Here is a 19,756-nt window from a genome sequence, read left to right on the forward strand (position 1 = left end):
ACATTTTCTTAGCCGTGTCACTTTTCCATCAGAAAAGAAAATGCTCAGAAAATTACTGAAGGGCAGTTAAGGACAGTACCTTCTTTTTTAGGCATGGTTTAAACGCCAGGCGTGCGCTTGGGTTGAACTAGTGACGTAATTAACTACCCTACCAAGCATGCGACTTAAAAAAAAATCTATTGTGGCCGAAACAAATTTCGCACTAAAATTACGAGCCTGTACTAACACCGGGATTACCAGAAAAGCAGCATATCGCTAAGCACTAACTGTGAACGGCTTCCAGCTGAAAAACTACCTTTTATCGTATCCGTAGAAAACATCATACTGAAATTCGACTGTAGATGGCATAATGCGCATGCAAAGCAACTGCGAGAGACGTCAATGTTTAACTTACTTGGAAAGTAACAGGAAAAAAAGTAACGGACACCGACAAAGTTTTCGAAAGGATGAAACAACTCCTTTAACTTTTAACAAAGGGGTGATTACAGCTACATTTTATGGTATGAATTGGAAGTGGCAAGCCTATTCGACAATGCATTAGTTTTTGGCTGTGAGGAAAAGTTATGTAGACTGTATTTTGGCTAAGCCAGAGGAGTGCTGTTGCAATGATTCTGTTATTAAATACATATCAAAAGTGGTTTTTATGTTACCACTTACCACATAGTTTAAAGATGTTTTTTAATATGTTTAGTTTTCTGCATGTAAAGGTGAACCTTAGGAGAATCTGTGAAGAAATATCTTTACCTTTTTTTCAGAAAAATGCTTCTCAGCGGTTGTTGTGTCTTCTTGGAGGACCTTCTCCTGTCTGTTTCTAAGCTTTGAAGCCATTCTCGAGAGGAAGGATTAAACGTGGCAAGGAGTCAGGAACTCATCACAGGTGAACCGCCTAATTCTGGCCTCACCTTTTGAGCGCCTCATCTTTTGTGCTACAGTAATTGCTTCGACTTTTATGGCCGTTTCCTGACCTGAGAAAAACTTTTCTTGCGCACTGCTTGTCAGTCTGTTGCCTTTCGCAGCATTTGATGGCATTTCGGGCAACGAAAGACACAAGTATAATGCTAAAGAAAAAAACACAAGGAAGAGGCTTTTTATTGGAGTTCTATCTGTATTCTATTGGTAATAAATGAAAATTGTCAAAAACTAATGGCTGTCAATGAGATTAGGATAGTTGTTTACAAATATAGTGTGGAATGTTGTGCCTCGATCTCTTTGTAGACACAAAGGTTGCCATGTAAGAAATTCGTGTTAAACGGTACAGAATTCGGGACACATTTCATTCTCTGTTTATTTCTCCAGCCTCGTCTTTATCTATCTATTCAGTCTAACAGGTGTGGGCTTCGAAATTACTAACAAGGAGCTGCGTTACCCAACCTTAAAACCCCTAAAATCTGATACAAAACTTTCATATTCCACCGTGATATAAATACTAAGAGTCCAGAATAAATGCTTATAGCAGTTGACATACTTTTATTTCATCCTAAATAGCTGACCATTGTTGAGGCACCATTGTGGGGGAGGGGGGTGTTGGTGTATCCCTTATCCTGTTAATTTTTGTCCTAAATATCTTGTATCCTGTTAAATCCAGCTCAACGATTTCCTACTCAATTAATGTCCTGTTTTATCTGATCTAAACATGCTCTACCCCATTAATATTTCTCCTAAATTTCTTGCATCTTGTTAACTTTTTACCCAAATATCCAGTATCCTGAAAACCCCTAATAGGGCCTCACTGGCCTCAATGATGAACTGATAAAGCTGATCAAGATACACAGATCATAATCTTTTGACCTGATACTGTCTATCATTTTCTTTTTTCTTTTTCTTTTTTAATACATGACCTCCCCCCCTCCCCCCCTCACCTACTCTACAAAAATAACCTAGAAAATACCTGCAAGCAGAAGCTCATGTTCAAATCATTCTGGGAAAGCCAGTTACTAGTTTAGCCACAGAAATGCGTAAAATGGCTTTAATGTCGGTTACATTTTCACTTCCTACCCACCCTACCCCTACCCGTTGGAATGCGCATTTGTCAAATGTAACGTAATCTGTGGAATAATGGCGAGTGCATAACAGATCAAAACAGAACTGAGCTTAAACGAGTTCTTGATGAGAATCTTCGATTAAAAGGAAGATTTTAAAGGCTGCTAACAGACTTCTGGGTCAGTTAGGATCTCAGCAAACTGTTAAACTTCTTGTAAATGGCAGCTTATGAGGCAAAAGACAAATAATATTGATAGATGTTATGAAGCGGGCTTCGGAGAGTTGAAATCTGCTTAACCGTGGCGATGTCTGAGAGTGATTTCGTACACTAATCACCGAAAATGTGGCTGAAACATACTGGAAATATAACATGAGGCATCGTGGAACATCCAGTTGTCAACATGTCGCGAGGTAAGTGGAATATATCATTATTTTCTCTGTGCATCGTTATTTTCACGTTATTATGCTAATTAGGACGGCGGTCTTTGTTGACAAAAACACAGCTTAAACTTCTTCTTCTAACATTTTACAGTTTTAACTGCCCCAAAATTTTATTGCATGTGTTTACAGGTGAGACATTGCTCTTTAAGTGGAGGGTAGTTTTTGGATCTCAAGTGATGTACTTTTAGTGATATTTTCCTTTAAACTTCGCCTTTTTTGTGGCGCTTCATGAGTAGTCCGAAAGGGAAGAAATTTAAAATTCTGTAGAAAAATCAGGTGATGATCAAATTGCCAAAACAGCCTCTCAATGTAACAAGAAACATTTGCTTGTCTCGAATAAAGGCTTTTTACCGGGATTTAGATCGTTTTCTTTGTATGGCAAATTGTTAAAAATGTGCCCTAAAATGGCCGCTGAAAGCCCTCTCAGAGGGGCAAAACCAAGATGGTGGCCCCAGCGCTAAAATACGAATCGAATTGAACTGAAAGTTATATTTTTGTGAATCACTTATCTAGACCATTCATCTGAGAAAGTTTGAGGAATTTGATTTTTTCTGGTCCAAATGGTCATAGTTGAAAATTACAGAGGGCACCTCCTAAAGACTCACTCTATTTCTTTGTTTGTTACTACTGATACTTTCTAGTCGATAATCTTGGTGTGAAAGAGCAAGTGATGGCAATGTTCTTCGAAAGGTCCGTGAAACAGCTCAAAGCATCTAGTGCAGTACAGTGTTTATATTTTACAGTACAGATTATACTCTTTGAGTAGAAGCTACCGAAGATCGAGAATTCCACTTAAGACCACTTAACATTGACTCAATCGCTATCTCATACTCAATGAGTACAAATTATACTCTTTAAGTAAAAGCTACCGAAGATCGATAATTTTACTTAACATTAGCACTATCGCTATCTTGTACTCGACGAGTACAAATTATACTCTTTACATGTAAGTAAAACCAGTAGTAAGACTACTAAACATTGACAGCTTGACTGAATATCATCGAGAATTACAATTGAATATTAAAAAGTGTCATGATTTCCTTTTTAATTACTTTACAAGTTACTACTTTTAAAGTCAAAAAAGATCGGCACAGCTCTATTCGCAACTTCTACAGTGACACTGCCTTTATTCGCAATCAGATCTAGGTCGGCAAAATTGAGACCGAGAATTATACTACACAAGAAATCTGTGGCATATACTCATTGAGTACAAATTAAAACATAAGCACCACTTTGTTTGCAATATATTGCTTGGCAATAAAAAGACCTAGAGGAGAATTAAATCTCGATAAAGCTAAGCAACCAAATAAGCGGCCCTGGAAATGTCACCGATACGGGTTTATTCTGTCTTATCGTCATGCCCAGTGCTTCTATGATGAAGACCGCCGAACATTATCCTTTAAGATAAATCTGTGGTGACGTTGTACTCAATTAGTACAAATTATACCGCTCTTTTCTGTCAAGAACAGCAATAAGCAAAGACCCAGAATTTTACTTCCAAACTCAGTGACTACACATTATATTGTGTAAGTGAAACGCAATACAGTACGGTTACAGAGAACAAACGGTTGCAACCTCAACTACTTTCCTAAGCTGTTTTATTTCTCTTTGCCGTTAGTTTTCTGCTTTGTTCTGATTTCTCTTGGTCGCCTTTTCTTTTTCTATTCCCTGTTTTTATCTCGTTCTTTTTCTTTGCTACCTGAAATGCAGAGTATAACACACACTGAATAAGACTTATTCGGCCCGAGAAACTGGTGCAGCACTCGGCTATAAATAAGTGCTTTTCTAATACTTCTTATGTTCCAAACAATTCCCGGCGTCACATAATTATGTACTCAGTGCGTTCAACCGCGATGAATAGATGAAAAATTTATTTAGAAACAGGGCTTAAAAATATCCGTTTTCAGCATCTTCATGTGCAATTCAGCAATTCTCTTAAACTTGCTGAATTTTTGCGGTGTGGATTTTCTGGAGCCAGAAATACTTGAAATTAATAAACACCTCTCTTAATAGCCCTCTTTAGCTTGGGCGGTTTGTTCTCCCATTGTAGACCACGTGATATTCTCTAGAGAGTGTTTCTTTTATCCATCTTAAAATTAATCATTCATACACATGCAACTATTTAAAAGTTTGAAAGCAAGAATTCTCTAGAGTATCAACACGTGGTCTGCAATGGGAAAACAAACCGCCCGAGCTAAAGAGGTCTATTTGGCCTAATGAACTTGCTCAACAGGATTGTTTCGTAGAGAAGCACCACTGTAGCTAAAGCTGCGCTTCCGAAGGCAGCTAGTTCTTGGTTTGGATAGACAACACCCAACGCGACAAAGCCAATTCAATGAATGTTACAAGAATTAGAGCAGCACACGGGGCACCTATTATCGTGTAAGGTGAATACCTGTCATACCTGAGTCTTCTTTGGCCGTCCTACGACTACCTAAAATCAGATAAAAGTATAGTTAATGCAGGTAAAACGTTGACTTTTGCATTCATTCCTACTTGGTTTATACGTGCACAAAATTTGTTTACAATAGAAGTAATGTAAGGTGTGCTATACTACCTAAAAAGTGTCAGGTTTATGTAGGCTTTTTGCAACTGTAATATTTCAGTGAAAAATCTCGTATAAATACTTAACAGCGGAATATATGTTAGAACGTATTAGGAACATGAAATTAACACGAGCTATTAAACCTTATAGTACTACCTCTGGAAACTTGTTAACTTTTTCTACAAGCATTGCACATTTCCCATCCATATCCATCTCGTTTTCTCCTGGCAATGAATTTTCTCTCAGATCTTTTTGGCTGAAGGGCGAGAGAAGGGAAATAAACCACCCTTCTTTGCCCACCTCTAACAGTTCTTCTTCACTGGCAGAAGGCCACAGCTTCCTTATTTACTGTTCTGACGAAAGGTACTCCTTCCACCACCCACGCTGGCAGATATCGAGTCTCACGCGACACTTCTCAACTTTGTTTGCTAGCTCTTGTATTTCCAAAGATTTCTTGTAGTCTGGTCGGAGGAGACTTGGTGGAAGAACAGAAGTTGGAGAGAGATGATGAACAACAATGAAAGAAACAAGATGAGGTAAGAATGGGAAAATTTCTTGGGAAGAATAGTGCTGGGCGGTGTACTGCTCTAATTGGGGTCAAGAGAGACCTATGATTGGAAGGGTCTTAAAGGTGAAAGAAAACAGTATTACATTAGGCTGGCTAATTGGTGGATACAAGTGCGCTTGGAGTGACTGGAATTGAAGAGGGCAGGAAAGCACCAAACGCAGGAAATACCGCTAGAAGATGTACTTATGAAAGTAGAATTTGTTGAAAAAAAAGTTAAGCAATGAAACAATGACGAAACTTAAAGAGAAATACAATGATAAAGAGAAAGCCCCATAAGATAAAGATTGTATTACTCTCGTTTTATCACAAACTGAAACATTTGTTTTAGAACCTTGTCCTGTCAATCTGTGACAATTTGAAGTTCCGCTGTTCCTCAGTGTAGCAGATATTTGGTGAGGAATCTTGTATGTCACACATAGGTCAACCGTATGTTTGAAGTACTCGCATTAAAATTAGACATTTTGATTGCCATGTCGATTGCCTCAGTTCGCTTTCCTACAACTAAGAAAAAAACTATTGTACTCATTGAGTATGACATCGCCACAGCCAACTGAGTATAATTTGTGCTCGCTGAGTACGAGATAGCAATTGAGTTAATGTTAAGCGTAATTCTCGATCTTCGGTAGCCTTGCTACTAGTTTTACTTAGAGTATAATTTGTACTCATTAGCTCTCATTGAGTACGAGATAGCGATTGACTTAATGTTAAGTGTAATTATCGATCTTCGGTAGCTTTTACTTAAAGAGTATAATTTGTACTCATTGAGTACGAGATAGCGATTGAGATACAGTTAAGTGTTATTCACGATCTTCGGTAGCTTTTACTTAAAGAGTATAATTTGTACTCATTGAGTACGAGATAGCGATTGAGATACAGTTAAGTGTTATTCACGATCTTCGGTAGCTTTTACTTAAAGAGTATAATTTGTACTCATTGAGTACGAGATAGCGATTGAGATACAGTTAAGTGTTATTCACGATCTTCGGTAGCTTTTACTTAAAGAGTATAATTTGTACTCATTGAGTACGAGATAGTGATTGAGATACAGTTGTGTTATTCATGATCTTCGGTAGCTTTTACTTAAAGAGTATAATTTGTACTCATTGAGTACTAGATAGCGATTGAGTCAATGTTAAGTGGTCTTAAGTGTAATTCTCGATCTTCGGTAGCTTCTACTTAAAGAGTATAATCTGTACTCATTGAGTATGAGATAGCGATTGAGTTAATGTTAAGTGTAATTCTCTATCTACGTGTTTTACTTAAAGAGTGTAATTAATACTCATTGAGTATGAGATAGCGATTGAGTTAATGTTAAGCGTAATTCTCGATCTTCGGTAGCCTTGCTACTAGTTTTACTTAAAGAGTATAATTTGTACTCATTGAGTACGATATAGCGATTGAGTTAATGTTAAGTGTAATTCTCTGTCTACGTGTTTTACTTGAAGAGTGTAATTTATACTCATTGAGTATAAGGTAGCGATTGAGTTAATGTCAAGCGTAATTCTCGATCTTCAGTCAAGCTGTCGATGTTTGGTAGTCTTCTTCTGGATTTACTTAAAAAGTATCATTTGCACTCACTGAGTACTGAGCATCGCAACGGCGGCATGGACGCACATAGCTATGGTCCTCTATTGTGAACCATTATATTCTCGCAATAAAATATAAACACTGCACTGCACTAGATGCTTTGAGCTGTTTCACGGACCTTTCGAAGGACTTTGCCATCACTTGCTCTTTCACACCAAGATTATCGAGTAGAAAGTATCAGTAGTAACAAACAAAGAAATAGAGTGAGTCTTTAGGAGTGTGTCGAGAGGTGTTGGAACGAATTGTTGTCTGAAACATGATAACTTGTTTACTATATTCTTGGTTCTTCCCCTCAAAACGATTATCTAAGCGACCTAACCATTGTTTGCAACGTCACATTTAGTCCCAGAAGTATTTCACCAAGTGGAAATTTAGGCAATGAATACTAAGGTGAGAGTTTTCGGGCACTAAATTAAGTCATGTGACACCTTCGCATCCATTCCTGAAGAGTGACATACTGTTGAGTGACGTATCTATTGCATGAACAGTCTCGTATTTCGTCGCGTGACGCGTGTTCAATGTTGTGCAAAGGCTGAATGATTGTAAACCTACATGTACCTGTGCTCGAGTACTTGTGTTTCTCCAGTGTATCAATTTTATTGATAATCCAACGAAAGTGAGGGGAAATATATCATTTACATCGAGGGAAAACTAATGCTTCGAGTCATGAGGATGGATGTTAAAACCTTGAATTCGATGCGCCAGTGGCGGCGGAGTTTTCTGACTTTCCAAGGTAAGCGTGGATAATACAGAGCTCTGGTAAATTAGAATGAGAATTGATACCGTGATTTATTTACTAGTTGTAAATTCAGACTTAAATGCGAGGTTAAACTAAGCTAGAAATAACGGGTTTCCATTGAGATATTTGTTTCTGCCGGATTGTAAGTTGTCCCGGGAGGTTGTTGATAACCCAAGGCAATCGAGGTCGCGTTTATACTAAGTTGAAAATACATCAACGGACAGCACAATTTTCGCCGAAAATGCTGCCATCAATACGACTTAAATGCTGTATTATTTAATTTATTGACATATGCGACATTTTAGGATATAATATTCAGGACAACTTTTCGCACTACAATTTATCAACGTGCTTTGCGTAAGGAAAACGATGATTGACAACTAATGCCTTCTTTGCCATATTTTGGTAAGCAAAGGGGAACACGAACGCTTCATTCTGACTTAGCTTTTGATTTGCTGTTGGCAGACTTTTTAAGTTCACAATCGTACTGATTGGGTTTATTTTGTACTAAAGAAGTCGTACTTCTACTCATTGAGTTCAAATTTGGCGACCTGTCTTCATCTTACTTCCTGATTGGTTGGTAAATACTTATTCAGTACAGTGAAGTGACTTAATGAGTTAGCGATCTGTGATTGGCTTATTGTGTACTTATTAGTTCATTCCAGATTCTTTTTGTGTGTTCCGGAATAGTTTTAGCCTGTGTTATACACTGTTTGTCATTAAAAATCCTGAAAAAAATTAACTTTCAGACAATGTCAGTTTTTAGGGATACGTTTTAAAAGTTCATTCACAGTGTTTAACATCACCATATTCAAGGCTTCTTGCTGTTGTTGATGTTGCTGACGAAGCAGCATTGTCTGGAATTGCTGCTGTTGCTGCATTTCAGCAACTCTCAGCTCCAGCTCTTCTTGCTCATTTTTTTCATTGCAATGGAGGATTCCACAATAATAATAATAATAATAACTTTATTTAAGTGTCAGGGTAAGTATTTAGCTTACAGAAGCTAATTGGGGACACTACTATGTTACAATGTATTGAGATTTAAAATGTACAGTTAAGAATACGAATTAAAATTAATTGGATACACTAGGAATGAGTAAGAATAAATAATTATAAATAATATAAAAACTGTTTCTAAAATTACAAATACAGTATAATACAAGAGAGAAAATAAAAATTGATATTTAAGTGAGTAGTTCAAGAATTAAGAAGTGCATATAAGGCAGTTTGAACACACATCCTCGATTAGAGCACTGAGGTCTTTGTTTCTGATATTCTTTCTAAAGTTACCGATGGTCAGTCTATTTTTGTCAATTGTGCTCAGTTTTGACCAAAGGTAAGGACCAAGATATCTAATGGAGTGTTTTCCATAACGAACTGAAGAGAAACGAGGCAGATTGAAGTCAGCGTTTCTAAGAGAATAGTCCTTGTTTGAATTTCTAAAAAGTTCCATTATGTAGTCAGGTACAAGGCCGTTTTTCACTTTGAACATTAGGATCGCGATATCCTGAAGACATCTATTGTGAAGGGAGGGTAGCTTTGCACGACTTAGAAGAGCATCGTAAGTGTCTGTCTTGGAATTAAAGATGATTCTTAGCGCGCGTTCTTGTGCTCTTTCAAGCTTGCGCCTGTCAGAAGCTTTGCAGAAGTGCCAAACTGTGTGGCAGTATGTTAAATTAGGGATTATTGCAGTTAGATATAAGTGGAGCTTAGTCTCACATGAAATGAAATTACGAAGTCTTGCTAACACACCCACTTTTTGGCTGGCCTTGCATATGTCGCTAACATGATTGCTGAAGGAGAGTTCGTCATCCATGTTTATTCCAAGTATCTTCAGGTTCCTCGTCGGTCTAACTTGTTGATCGTCAATTGTCATGGTACACGTGTCCATTGCATTCTTGTCACCCCGTTGAGGTGTCATGGCTAGAATTTGGTATTTGTTCGGATTAGCTCGGAGAAGGTTGGCCTTATACCATTGTGATACAGTTTTTGTCTCATTCTTGAGGGAGGAAGCTATAGATTCAATGCATGTTCCATTGAAATATACCTAGTGGTTGTCAGTGTACATAAACAGATTGCTGGTATGCACGTTTAGGGATAAATCGTTTTGGAACAGGTTCCAGAGCAGCGGTCCAAACGATGAACCTTGGGGACAGCCCCTTGACTGGTCTTTCCAGGAACTAGTCACACCATTAATTTTGACTTGATTTTCTCTTTCTTGAAAATAGGAACGCATAAGCTCTAGAGATGTGTGAGAGAACCCGTACGCCTCAAGTTTCTTTATCATGAGAGCATGATGTAGAGAGTCGAAAGCCTTGCTCATGTCCGTTGACGAGACTGCCATGCATTCCTTGTTGTCCATAGCTTTTTTCCAGTCCTCTGTCACACGTATGAGATTGGTCTCGCAGGAATGCATTTTCCTGTAGGCTGACATTTTGCTATACATCTCTGAGTCAGTCTTATCACTGATTTGCTTACTGAGCAGAGATTCGAACACTTTTGCTACAGAGTTTAGAGCTGTTATGGGTCGGTAATTAGTGCAGTTAGTCCTGTCATCCTTTTTAAAGACTGGGGTCCACACTCCCATCTTCCAGCCGCGTGGCCACTGTCCCGTACTGATGCAATTGTTAAAAAGCCCTGTCAACAGGGCTGCAATGGCTCCAGCAGTTAAGTTGAGGATTTTTGGCGAAATTTTGTCCCATCCCGGTGCTTTGCTAGTGTTTAACTTTCTAAGTTCATTCTCGACTTGGCTGTGATTTGTCTTTTCAAATTGAAAGTGAGAGTCATAGAAAGCACGACGGATAGCTTTCACGCTTTGATGATTGTCAAAGTCTTGTTGTGTCAATTTTAATACATGTTGACCACCAATATCATTTGCCATTGTGGAGAAATAATCGCCCATCACCTCCACTACAGATTGTTGATCTGTAACGATATTCTCATTAACTCTTATGGAAATGTTTGTAACCTGTTTTCCTTTTGAGCGGAGGAATGGGTTAAAGGTCTTGAAGAAATCTCTAGGCTTAGTTTTCAGCTCGTGCGACTTTTGTTTCCAATAATTTTTGATTGTTCTTCTCCTTTCTCTGGTGGCTATGTTGCGCCATTTTTAACTCGTGAATTGCGCGCATGCGCAAGAGCGAGTTCTAGCTATGATGGGAAGAATGGCACTCGCTCGCTCGCTCGCTCGATTGGTCGATTCCTGTAAACTTTTTTCGATTTTAGGCTTTTGCATGCATTTGATAGCTTTTGGCGAGTAATAAACAAATGAAATGGCGACCTTTGTTACAAAGAATAGTGGTGGGTGAAAAAGAAGCTAATGATAATCGTAAAAGAGTTTAAAACTATACGTTTTTCATCCGTGAATTAAGTTTGCCGGATCTCCGAATATACTTTTGTCTGTTGCAGCGTATATTTCATTTATGGCGTCAATGCTTCTACTTTTTGAATGTATACCGTATGCAGGAAATTATTAGTGTGCCCGAGAAAGGAAAAAAAAAGGAAGGAAATTAAGAAAAACGAAAAATATCTTGCAGGCGGCAGATTTGTTCCACCTTCCTTAGCGTTTCAACTTACACTAGTAGGTACTCCGCAGTACCTGAAGGCCATCCACGCACGCTTCTAAAACCGATGGAAAATATGTTATTTATTAAGTAAGTTTCATTATTAATGGTTGATGTTGGAGGAGGTGGTGATTGCTTCTTTCGAGCTGTTTCACATCAACTTTATGGCAATCCTAATAACCATTCTCATATACGTAGCCTTGGTGTCCAGTATTTACGGCAGAACCCTGAACAGTTCATAGAGAGTAACACTGATCATTCTTGGCAAGACTATTTGAACAATATGTCATGTCAGGGAACATGGGCTGATGCAATTATAATTCAAGCAGTGGCCAATTGTCTAAATTTGTCAATTCATATTGCCGAATCATTTGAAACTTTTGCTCCTGTTACCGTTGTTCAAGCAGTGAATGTGACAGGAGAACGCACAAACATTTACATCGGACACATAAGTGAAACTCATTACGTTTCTACAGTAGAAAAGAGAAATTGTGGGGTACCAAACAACAAAACACGTGATCAAAGTGTAGATGAAAGAAAAACAATTGATAAAAAGGAAAAACGCAGAGCTGATCGAGGTTACATGAAAGAATACATGAAAAAGAGAAGAGCTAATGCAGATTTTAGAAAAAGAGAGAATCAAAATTCTGTGCAAAGGTACAACAATATTGAAACAATTAGGGAGAAAAAGAACCAAACTGTCACAAAAAGAAAAATGACCAACCCAGAACACATAAGAGAAATTGACAAAAAGTCTAAAAGGAAACGGAAAGCTGAGAACCCAGATCACATAAAGGAAATTGCAAAAAAGTCATCTAGAAGACAAAAGGTTAAGAATCCAGAACAGGTCAGAGAAATTGACAAAAAGTCCTTCAGAAAACGTAAAGAAAAGAACCCAGAACAGAGAAGAGAAATTGATAAACAGAGTTTTAAGAAACGGAAAGCAAAGAATCCAGAGCATAGAAAAGAAGTTGATAAACAGAGTTTTAAGAAACAGAAAGCCAAAAATCCAGAACATAGAAAAGAAATTGATAAACAGAGTTTTAGGAAACGGAAAGCAGATAACCCAGTACACATTGAGCAAGTAAACAGAAATGCTAAAGTTAGGAGAACCACTAAATTCAAACTATTAAAGTATTCAAATATGACTATACCAGCCAATGATAATCAACTTGAAAATGCTCAAAAGTCATCACACTTATCAACCAATAATGATCAGTTGTTACAAACAGAGAAAAATGAAAGCAGTGTTATTTCTTTGATAAATTTGTTTCACAAAAACATTAAATGTGGCCCAGAATACATATGTACCTGTTGTGACCAGTTATGGTACAAGTCTTCAGCATTGAAATGTAATGTTAACAGGTATAAGGCATGTTCACAAGATCTTGTTGAGTCTTGTGTCACTGGGGTGAGAAGTGTAGAAAATACTGAATGGATTTGCAGAACTTGTGACTCAAATCTAAAGAAAGGCAACCTTCCCAGCCTCTCTAAAGCCAATAAAATGAGTTTTCCTAAAAAACCTGACTTGTTAAATTTAACACCATTGGAAGAACGGCTTATATCACCTCATATTCCGTTTATGCAAATTCGTGAGCTACCAAGAGGTGGCCAGTTGTCAATTCATGGAAACATTGTCAATGTACCAACTGATGTAAATTCAACTGTTCACTGTCTGCCAAGGACCATCAATGAATCACAAACCATTCCAATAAAACTTAGAAGGCGTCTGAGCTATAAGCATCATTACCAGTTTCAGAATATTAGACCTAAGAAAGTATTAGATGCAGCAAAATATCTTGTAGACACAAGTGATTTATTCAAGAGAGAAGGTATAGAGGTACAAAATGCTTGGTTAGATAACTTAAGTTTGCAATCTAGTGCCTATGAAGACTGGAGTGAATTTGTTGAAAACTCTGACACTCCAAGTAATAATGATTTACATACACAAACAGATGAAATTGTTCCAGAGGATAAAACACAAGATTTTCAAAAGAGTATTTCCAATGCAGATGATGAAAATCCAGGCTGTGAAAAAGAAGATAGTGATGACTGGTGTGAAGTTGATGAACGCCCATCAGGGGTTACAGATACAGTATTACAGGAACCAAATGTAGTAGAAAATGTAGACAGAATAATTTCTTTTGCCCCAGGGGAAGGGAATAGACCATTAGAAATATTTATGGACAAAGATTCTGAATATTTATCATTTCCCACAATATTCTGTGGAAAACGGAGACCTGCTAACAATGAAAGAAAGGTTCCTGTATCATACAGTACAATTTGCAAGTGGGAGCTAAGATGCCAGGATAGAAGAGCTGCAATGTCTGTACCAAACATTTTCTATAAGTTAAAAAAACTGCAAATCAAACAAATTTAAGATACTGCTTGTATTTCTCTCAGAAAATGTAAGACAAAAGGGAAGAAGTACACTGCTGGTGAATTGAAGTCAGAGGATTATCTCAATAAGCTGGTACATCTCGATGAAGGTTTCAGAGTTCTAAAAAATCTTAGAGGGTCACCACCTTATTATGAAAAATGTAAAAAAGACTTGTTTGCTATGATTCATCAACTAGGCAACCCAACATGGTTTTGCTCTTTTTCAGCTGCTGAAACAAGGTGGTCTCATCTTCTCAAAACTTTAGGTAGAATTGTTGAGAAAAAAGAGTATACTGATGGTGAAATCCAACAAATGACATGGGAACAAAAATCAGATCTTATTCAAAAAGATCCTGTCACTTGTGCAAGGAACTTTGACCACATGGTACACTTGTTTATTTCCGATGTTTTAAAGAGCAATGTAATGCCAATAGGAGAAATAGCTGATTATTTTTACAGAGTTGAATTTCAACAAAGAGGAAGCCCACATATTCATGGTTTATTTTGGGTGAAGGAAGCCCCACAATATGAAAAAAGTTCTGATGAAGAAATTGTGAACTTTGTTGACAAGTACATCACTTGCTGTAAACCAGATAGTCCAAGTGAAATGGAAGATCTTGTAAACTTGCAATTGCACAGGCATGCCAAAACATGTAAGAAGGGGGGGCATAAGATATGCAGGTTTAACTTTCCATTACCACCAATGCCAAGGACAATGATTTTAACACCTCTTGAGAATCCCTGCTACGATGAAGAGAACCAGAAAGATATAAAAGAAAATGCTGAAAGAATAGAAGAAGTTCTTGACAACATGAAATATGGTGAAGATATAACATTTGAAGGTTTTCTTAACAGCTTACAATTAACTGAAGAAAGTTACATCTTAGCTATAAGACACACCCTAAAGAGGGCAACGTTATGTTTGAAAAGGGCACCATCTGAAATAAGGATAAACAATTATAACAATGTTTTACTCAAAGCCTGGCAAGCAAACATGGACATTCAATATGTACTAGATCCCTATGCATGTGCCACATACATACTCTCTTACATTACAAAAGGACAGAGAGGTATGAGCAGGCTTCTAGAAAAGGCATCTGAAGAAGCCCAATCTGGTAATAAAGATGTTACAAATAGAGTGAGGCACATTGGAAACAAATTTTTAAATGCAGTTGAAATCAGTGCCCAAGAAGCTGTTTATCTTGTTTTACAAATGCCCATGAGAAGATCTTCCCGTGATTTTCAGTTTATTAGCTCGTCACCTCCAGATGACAGGACATTTTTGTTAAAGAAACTGGATAAGCTTAAGGAATTGCCTGACAGTTCACCTGACATAGAATCTGACAACATAATTAAGCGTTATCAAAGGAGACCAAAACAGTTAGAAAAGTTGTGTTTAGCTAACTTTGTTGCATGGTATAACTATGTTAAAGATGAACATGCTGATTGGAGTGGAAATGGGTCATCAGTCACAGGTCTTGATGACTTCTTACCAGAAACAAGCTTTGATGGCAATACTGATGATGACCCTATTAGTATTAATGTCACTGAGTGTCAATTTGAGCCACATGAATACAAACTTAAAGGAGGAATGAAACTGGTTAAACGAAAGAAACCTAAAATCATACGATCTGTTAGGTACAATAAAGATAAGGATCCAGAAAACCATTTTCGAGAACAGCTTATGCTTTATACACCATGGCGAAATGAAACTACTGATTTAATGAAAGAATGTCAAACTTACCAAGAACGATTTGAACAGGTTAAGGATAAAGTTATCAGCAATAGGCGTCAACATGAATACCATTCAGAAATACTAGATAAAGCAATGGAAGATATGAATAATGCTGAATATGACAACTTTGACACTGTTGCTCCAAATGCAGAGCATATCAGTAAGCAGGACTGTGCTGTCAAGGAGAAGCCTAGTGAATTATTTGCTTGCTTTGATCCTAGAAAAAACAAGGACCATGAACAGTATGATTTGCTAGATGATATCGGAATCTTCCCTAGAAGTAATGATGAGGAGGAACTCGTTATAAAGCGGATGTCTGATGATAATTATTTTGCACTTGTCCGCTCTTTGAATGAAAAACAGAGACAATTTTTTTATCATGTGTTACATTCAATAAAAACTAGGGATGACCCTCTTAGATTGTTCTTAAGTGGAGGTGCTGGAGTTGGCAAAAGTACAGTCACCAATGCATTATATGAAGCATTAATAAGATGTCTGAATAGTATTGCAGGGGAAAATCCAGATGATGTGAAAGTTGTAAAAGCAGCTCCTACTGGTAAAGCAGCTTTTAATATTAAAGGCAATACATTACATTCTGCTTTTAAGATACCTGCCAATAGAGGTTTTGAGTATTGTGCACTGGACAGCGACAGACTAAATACCATTAGGGTGCAACTCAAGAAACTTAAGACAATTTTTATTGATGAGATATCCATGGTAGGAAGTGGCATGTTTAACTTTTTGAATGCAAGACTGCAACAAATAATGGGGACAAAAGAACTATTTGGTGGAATTAGTTTAATAACTGTTGGTGATCTTTTCCAGTTAAAACCAGTTTTTGATAAGTGGATCTTTGAAAATTCTGCAATAGGCTACAGTGCTTTAGCAAGTAACATTTGGACAGAATTTCACCCTGTTTGAATTGACAGAAATAATGAGACAAAAGGATGACAGAGAATTCGCTGAGCTACTCAATCGCTTGAGAGAGGGAAAACATTCTGAAGATGATGTAGCCATTTTAAAACAGAGACTTCTGAAAGTCACACCTCAAGAAGATAATTATCCTATGAACATGACACATTTATTTACTACAAATGCATCAGTAGATGCTCACAACAATGCCCTATATACTATCTCTAAAACTGATAAAGCGCAGGTAAAGGCTGTGGACATCGTAGTTGGGGATATTTCCGATGATCTGAAACAACAAATGAAAAACAAAATCCCAGAGGATCCTACAAAGACAATGGGTTTATATTCACTTGTGTCTCTGGCAACTATGGCAAAATATGACTTGACAACTAATATTGATGTGACTGATGGACTAACTAATGGTGCAGAGTGTATGATAGAGAACATAGACTACAGAGTAGAAAATTCCATCAGACCAAGTATTATTTGGGTATCATTTCCACATCCTGAAATAGGCAAAAGCAGCGCAGAGAATATGTACATTTGTACAAGAGAAGCTTAAGTAAAAAGTGGACACCAGTTTTAGAAGTAACAAGACAATTCCGGATTAATAAAAAAAGTCAAGTGCAAGTTCTTCGACGGCAATTTCCTCTTAGACCTGCTGCTGCAAAGACTATTCACCGTTGTCAAGGTGACTTATTAGATGAAGCAGTTGTTGATTTTCCAGCATTCACAAGGGAGCATATGCATTATGTTGGTTTAAGCCGAGTAAGAAACAGTTCTGCACTACATGTTCTCAATTTGAATGAAAACAAAATCAAGGTTAGTGAGAAAGTTAAAGATGAAATGAGGAGAATGAGAACAGAAGCAAGTCTTCTGCCATTAGCAGTATTACAGACTCCAGATTCACCCAAAACAAAAACAATCATATTTCAAAATGTCAGGTCTCTCCACCTCCACATACGTGATGTCCGAAGTGATTACAATATTCAAAAGGCTGATGTCAACATTTTCGTTGAAACAAAACTTTGCTTGTTAGATAGAGATGATGTGTATCAGCTCAGGGGATTTACACTTTACAGAAATGACTTCAATCTCTCCAATATCAGAACTTGTTATGGAACAGCTGTGTACGTTAAGAATGATTTGAACTGCACTCACTTATCATGCAGATTCAACACTAATAATGTTGAAATTACCATTATGGTTCTAAGCCAACCAATTCCAAATATTCATGTTATTGGTGTCTACCGCTCTAAAACTAAGGTACCAATTTCACAGTTTCTTGATGCTCTTACTCATCTGCATAACTCAGTGTTAACAGACCCTACAATTCCCACTATACTGCTTGGAGATTTCAATGTTAATCTAATGGAGGTATCTGCAGAACAAAAGGCTCTCAAAAAGTCTCTGATAACAGACAGGGGATACACACAGTTGATTGACCAGTACACTACTGACTACCGTACACATTTAGATCACATTTATACAAATGTACCACAGCTTATTCAATCTGCAGGTACCTTAGAGTCATACTACAGTGATCATAAGCCTATCTTTATTTCTTTAGCAACTGTTCACAAGTGAGTTAAAAGAGAAACATCATTGAAAGTATGTCCTGAAAAATGCATTTGACCAATTTTTTTTACAGTTTGTCATTCATAATGATCAGTCGTAGTCATAGCCACCATTGTTTGTTTTTCGCTTTTTATCACATCTTTGATGTTTTCTACCTGTGTAATAAGAACAATAAAATATTGTTTTTATTAAGTATGGTTTTCTTCAGTTTGGATCCAACATTCTATATCAGAAAATGACTTCAAATATCATTATACATGTACATGAGCCGCTGTAGTGTCCAATTTTCTAGCTACAAGATACAATGAAACATTGCATAGTTTATGTAAAAGAACACACTTAGGTTTGAGTCTGACATCCCCCTCCAAATTAGAGTGATCGACCTCATATACAGGTGGGTATTTTCTTTGATTATAATGTCTCATAAGGGGGTGGGGTGTCAGGGTGGGCCAACAGCCTTACTAACACTTTGCTAACACTTGTTATATCTTCTTATAAAATTGCAGATCATTAAGAGCTTATATCACATACATTGGCAACTGGACTATGGAGACTACTAATACTGTCACTATAAGAAGTGGAATGATATACAGTCATGTAGTTACTTGTGGATGATAATCGACAGAGACATACTGTACAGCACTGCGGTCAATTATATTCATTCTGCATTTACATGTAGTACCTGAGTTACTGTTCTGGAGCTACAAAAAAAAAATGAAACAGCATGAAAAATGCAGGGACAGCATCACTGGAGTTCATGCAGTTAATAACACAAATTACAAAGAAAGAAGTACATGTGTTATATTTGTTGGAACTATTGCTGTCTACTTCACTGAAAACAACGATGTGGTCTTGAGATATTCATACAAGCACCATGAACTTCTATCATGACAATTTCAACTAGTAACAACATTTTGTACAATAGTTAATTGTAAACTGCACACTTTCAACTATTTAGACTCTGTGATTGCCTTCCTCAGAGGCATTTTTTAAATGAACTAGCCCTCTAAGGCTTTGTATGAAGCAAAGATACTGGTAAGTGCCAGTTTGATTTTACCATAGTCATAGTTACCACAAGAAACCAGTTGATGTAAAAACCACCATAAATGCAATCAATTCACTGCCAGACTACTAAATAATCAAAGATTAGAGGAGAACATAATTTTGACACCTTCAGTTAGCTTGAGTTTGACTGATTTCATAGTAAATCCACTAGTTATTCCTTGTGAACTAATTTAGTACATAATGTCTTGAGTTTCCATTTGTAAACCAGTTTTACTGGCAGACATATTTTCAAAAAACCAAGTAAAAAATATACATCTCATATTTATCTGTGCAATTTCCTTCTTTACACTCAAATCTGGGTGAGTCACTTGCAGCTGCTTTTAAACCCTTGTTCACAGTGCAATTCTCACAAGCTCCTAAACATACATTAATCTTTTAGGAAATATTTCAAAGTCCTTTAGAATAGTTTGAAATTTTCAGTAAGTAGCCACAAGTCTTTGGCTGATCAGAAAAGTCCTTGAAAAATAAATTATCAAAAACATTCGCCACTCTTAACTTACTCACTACTTTTCCACACCCTGTTGGAGGGGGGAGGGGGACTCCCTTGTGGAAAGGGTGGGGCTGTTTTTCTCACTTAACAAGGGTGCAAATCTCACTTAAGGTGCCTCTAATTTTAGTCATCAGAACCTTTTGGGGTTGCACACAAAAAATTAATATATAAAGGAAA

At 37.2% G+C, this 19,756-nt stretch overlaps 1 protein-coding gene, 1 long non-coding RNA gene and 1 pseudogene across 2 annotated transcripts; 1 reads left to right on the top strand and 2 right to left on the bottom strand.

Annotated features, from left to right (window-relative positions):
* Positions 1-4,072: 4,072 nt before the first annotated feature.
* On the bottom strand, positions 4,073-5,269 carry LOC149099663 (uncharacterized). Its single transcript, XR_016203768.1, has 2 exons — positions 4,826-5,269; positions 4,073-4,120 (listed from the first exon to the last, which is right to left on the bottom strand). It is a non-coding gene; the product is annotated as an uncharacterized LOC149099663 (long non-coding RNA).
* A 3,795-nt stretch (positions 5,270-9,064) lies between these two features.
* On the bottom strand, positions 9,065-9,781 carry LOC149099664 (uncharacterized). Its single transcript, XM_089276885.1, has one exon. It carries the CDS (start codon positions 9,779-9,781, stop codon positions 9,065-9,067), a length of 717 nt encoding a protein of 238 aa, XP_089133011.1.
* Positions 9,782-13,805: 4,024 nt separating this feature from the next.
* Positions 13,806-17,165, top strand: LOC149099665 (uncharacterized; annotated as a pseudogene).
* The last annotated feature ends 2,591 nt before the right edge of the window (positions 17,166-19,756 follow it).

The sequence above is a fragment of the Orbicella faveolata genome, unplaced genomic scaffold (assembly GCF_042242905.1).
Source record: "Orbicella faveolata isolate gen_17 unplaced genomic scaffold, um_ofav_v1 contig_46, whole genome shotgun sequence".
Classification (NCBI taxonomy): domain Eukaryota; kingdom Metazoa; phylum Cnidaria; class Anthozoa; order Scleractinia; family Merulinidae; genus Orbicella; species Orbicella faveolata.

Excerpts from the sequence above, each read along its gene's own strand:
- LOC149099664 (XM_089276885.1), bottom strand. The coding sequence starts at position 9,781 with ATGACACCTCAACGGGGTGACAAGAATGCAATGGACACGTGTACCATG.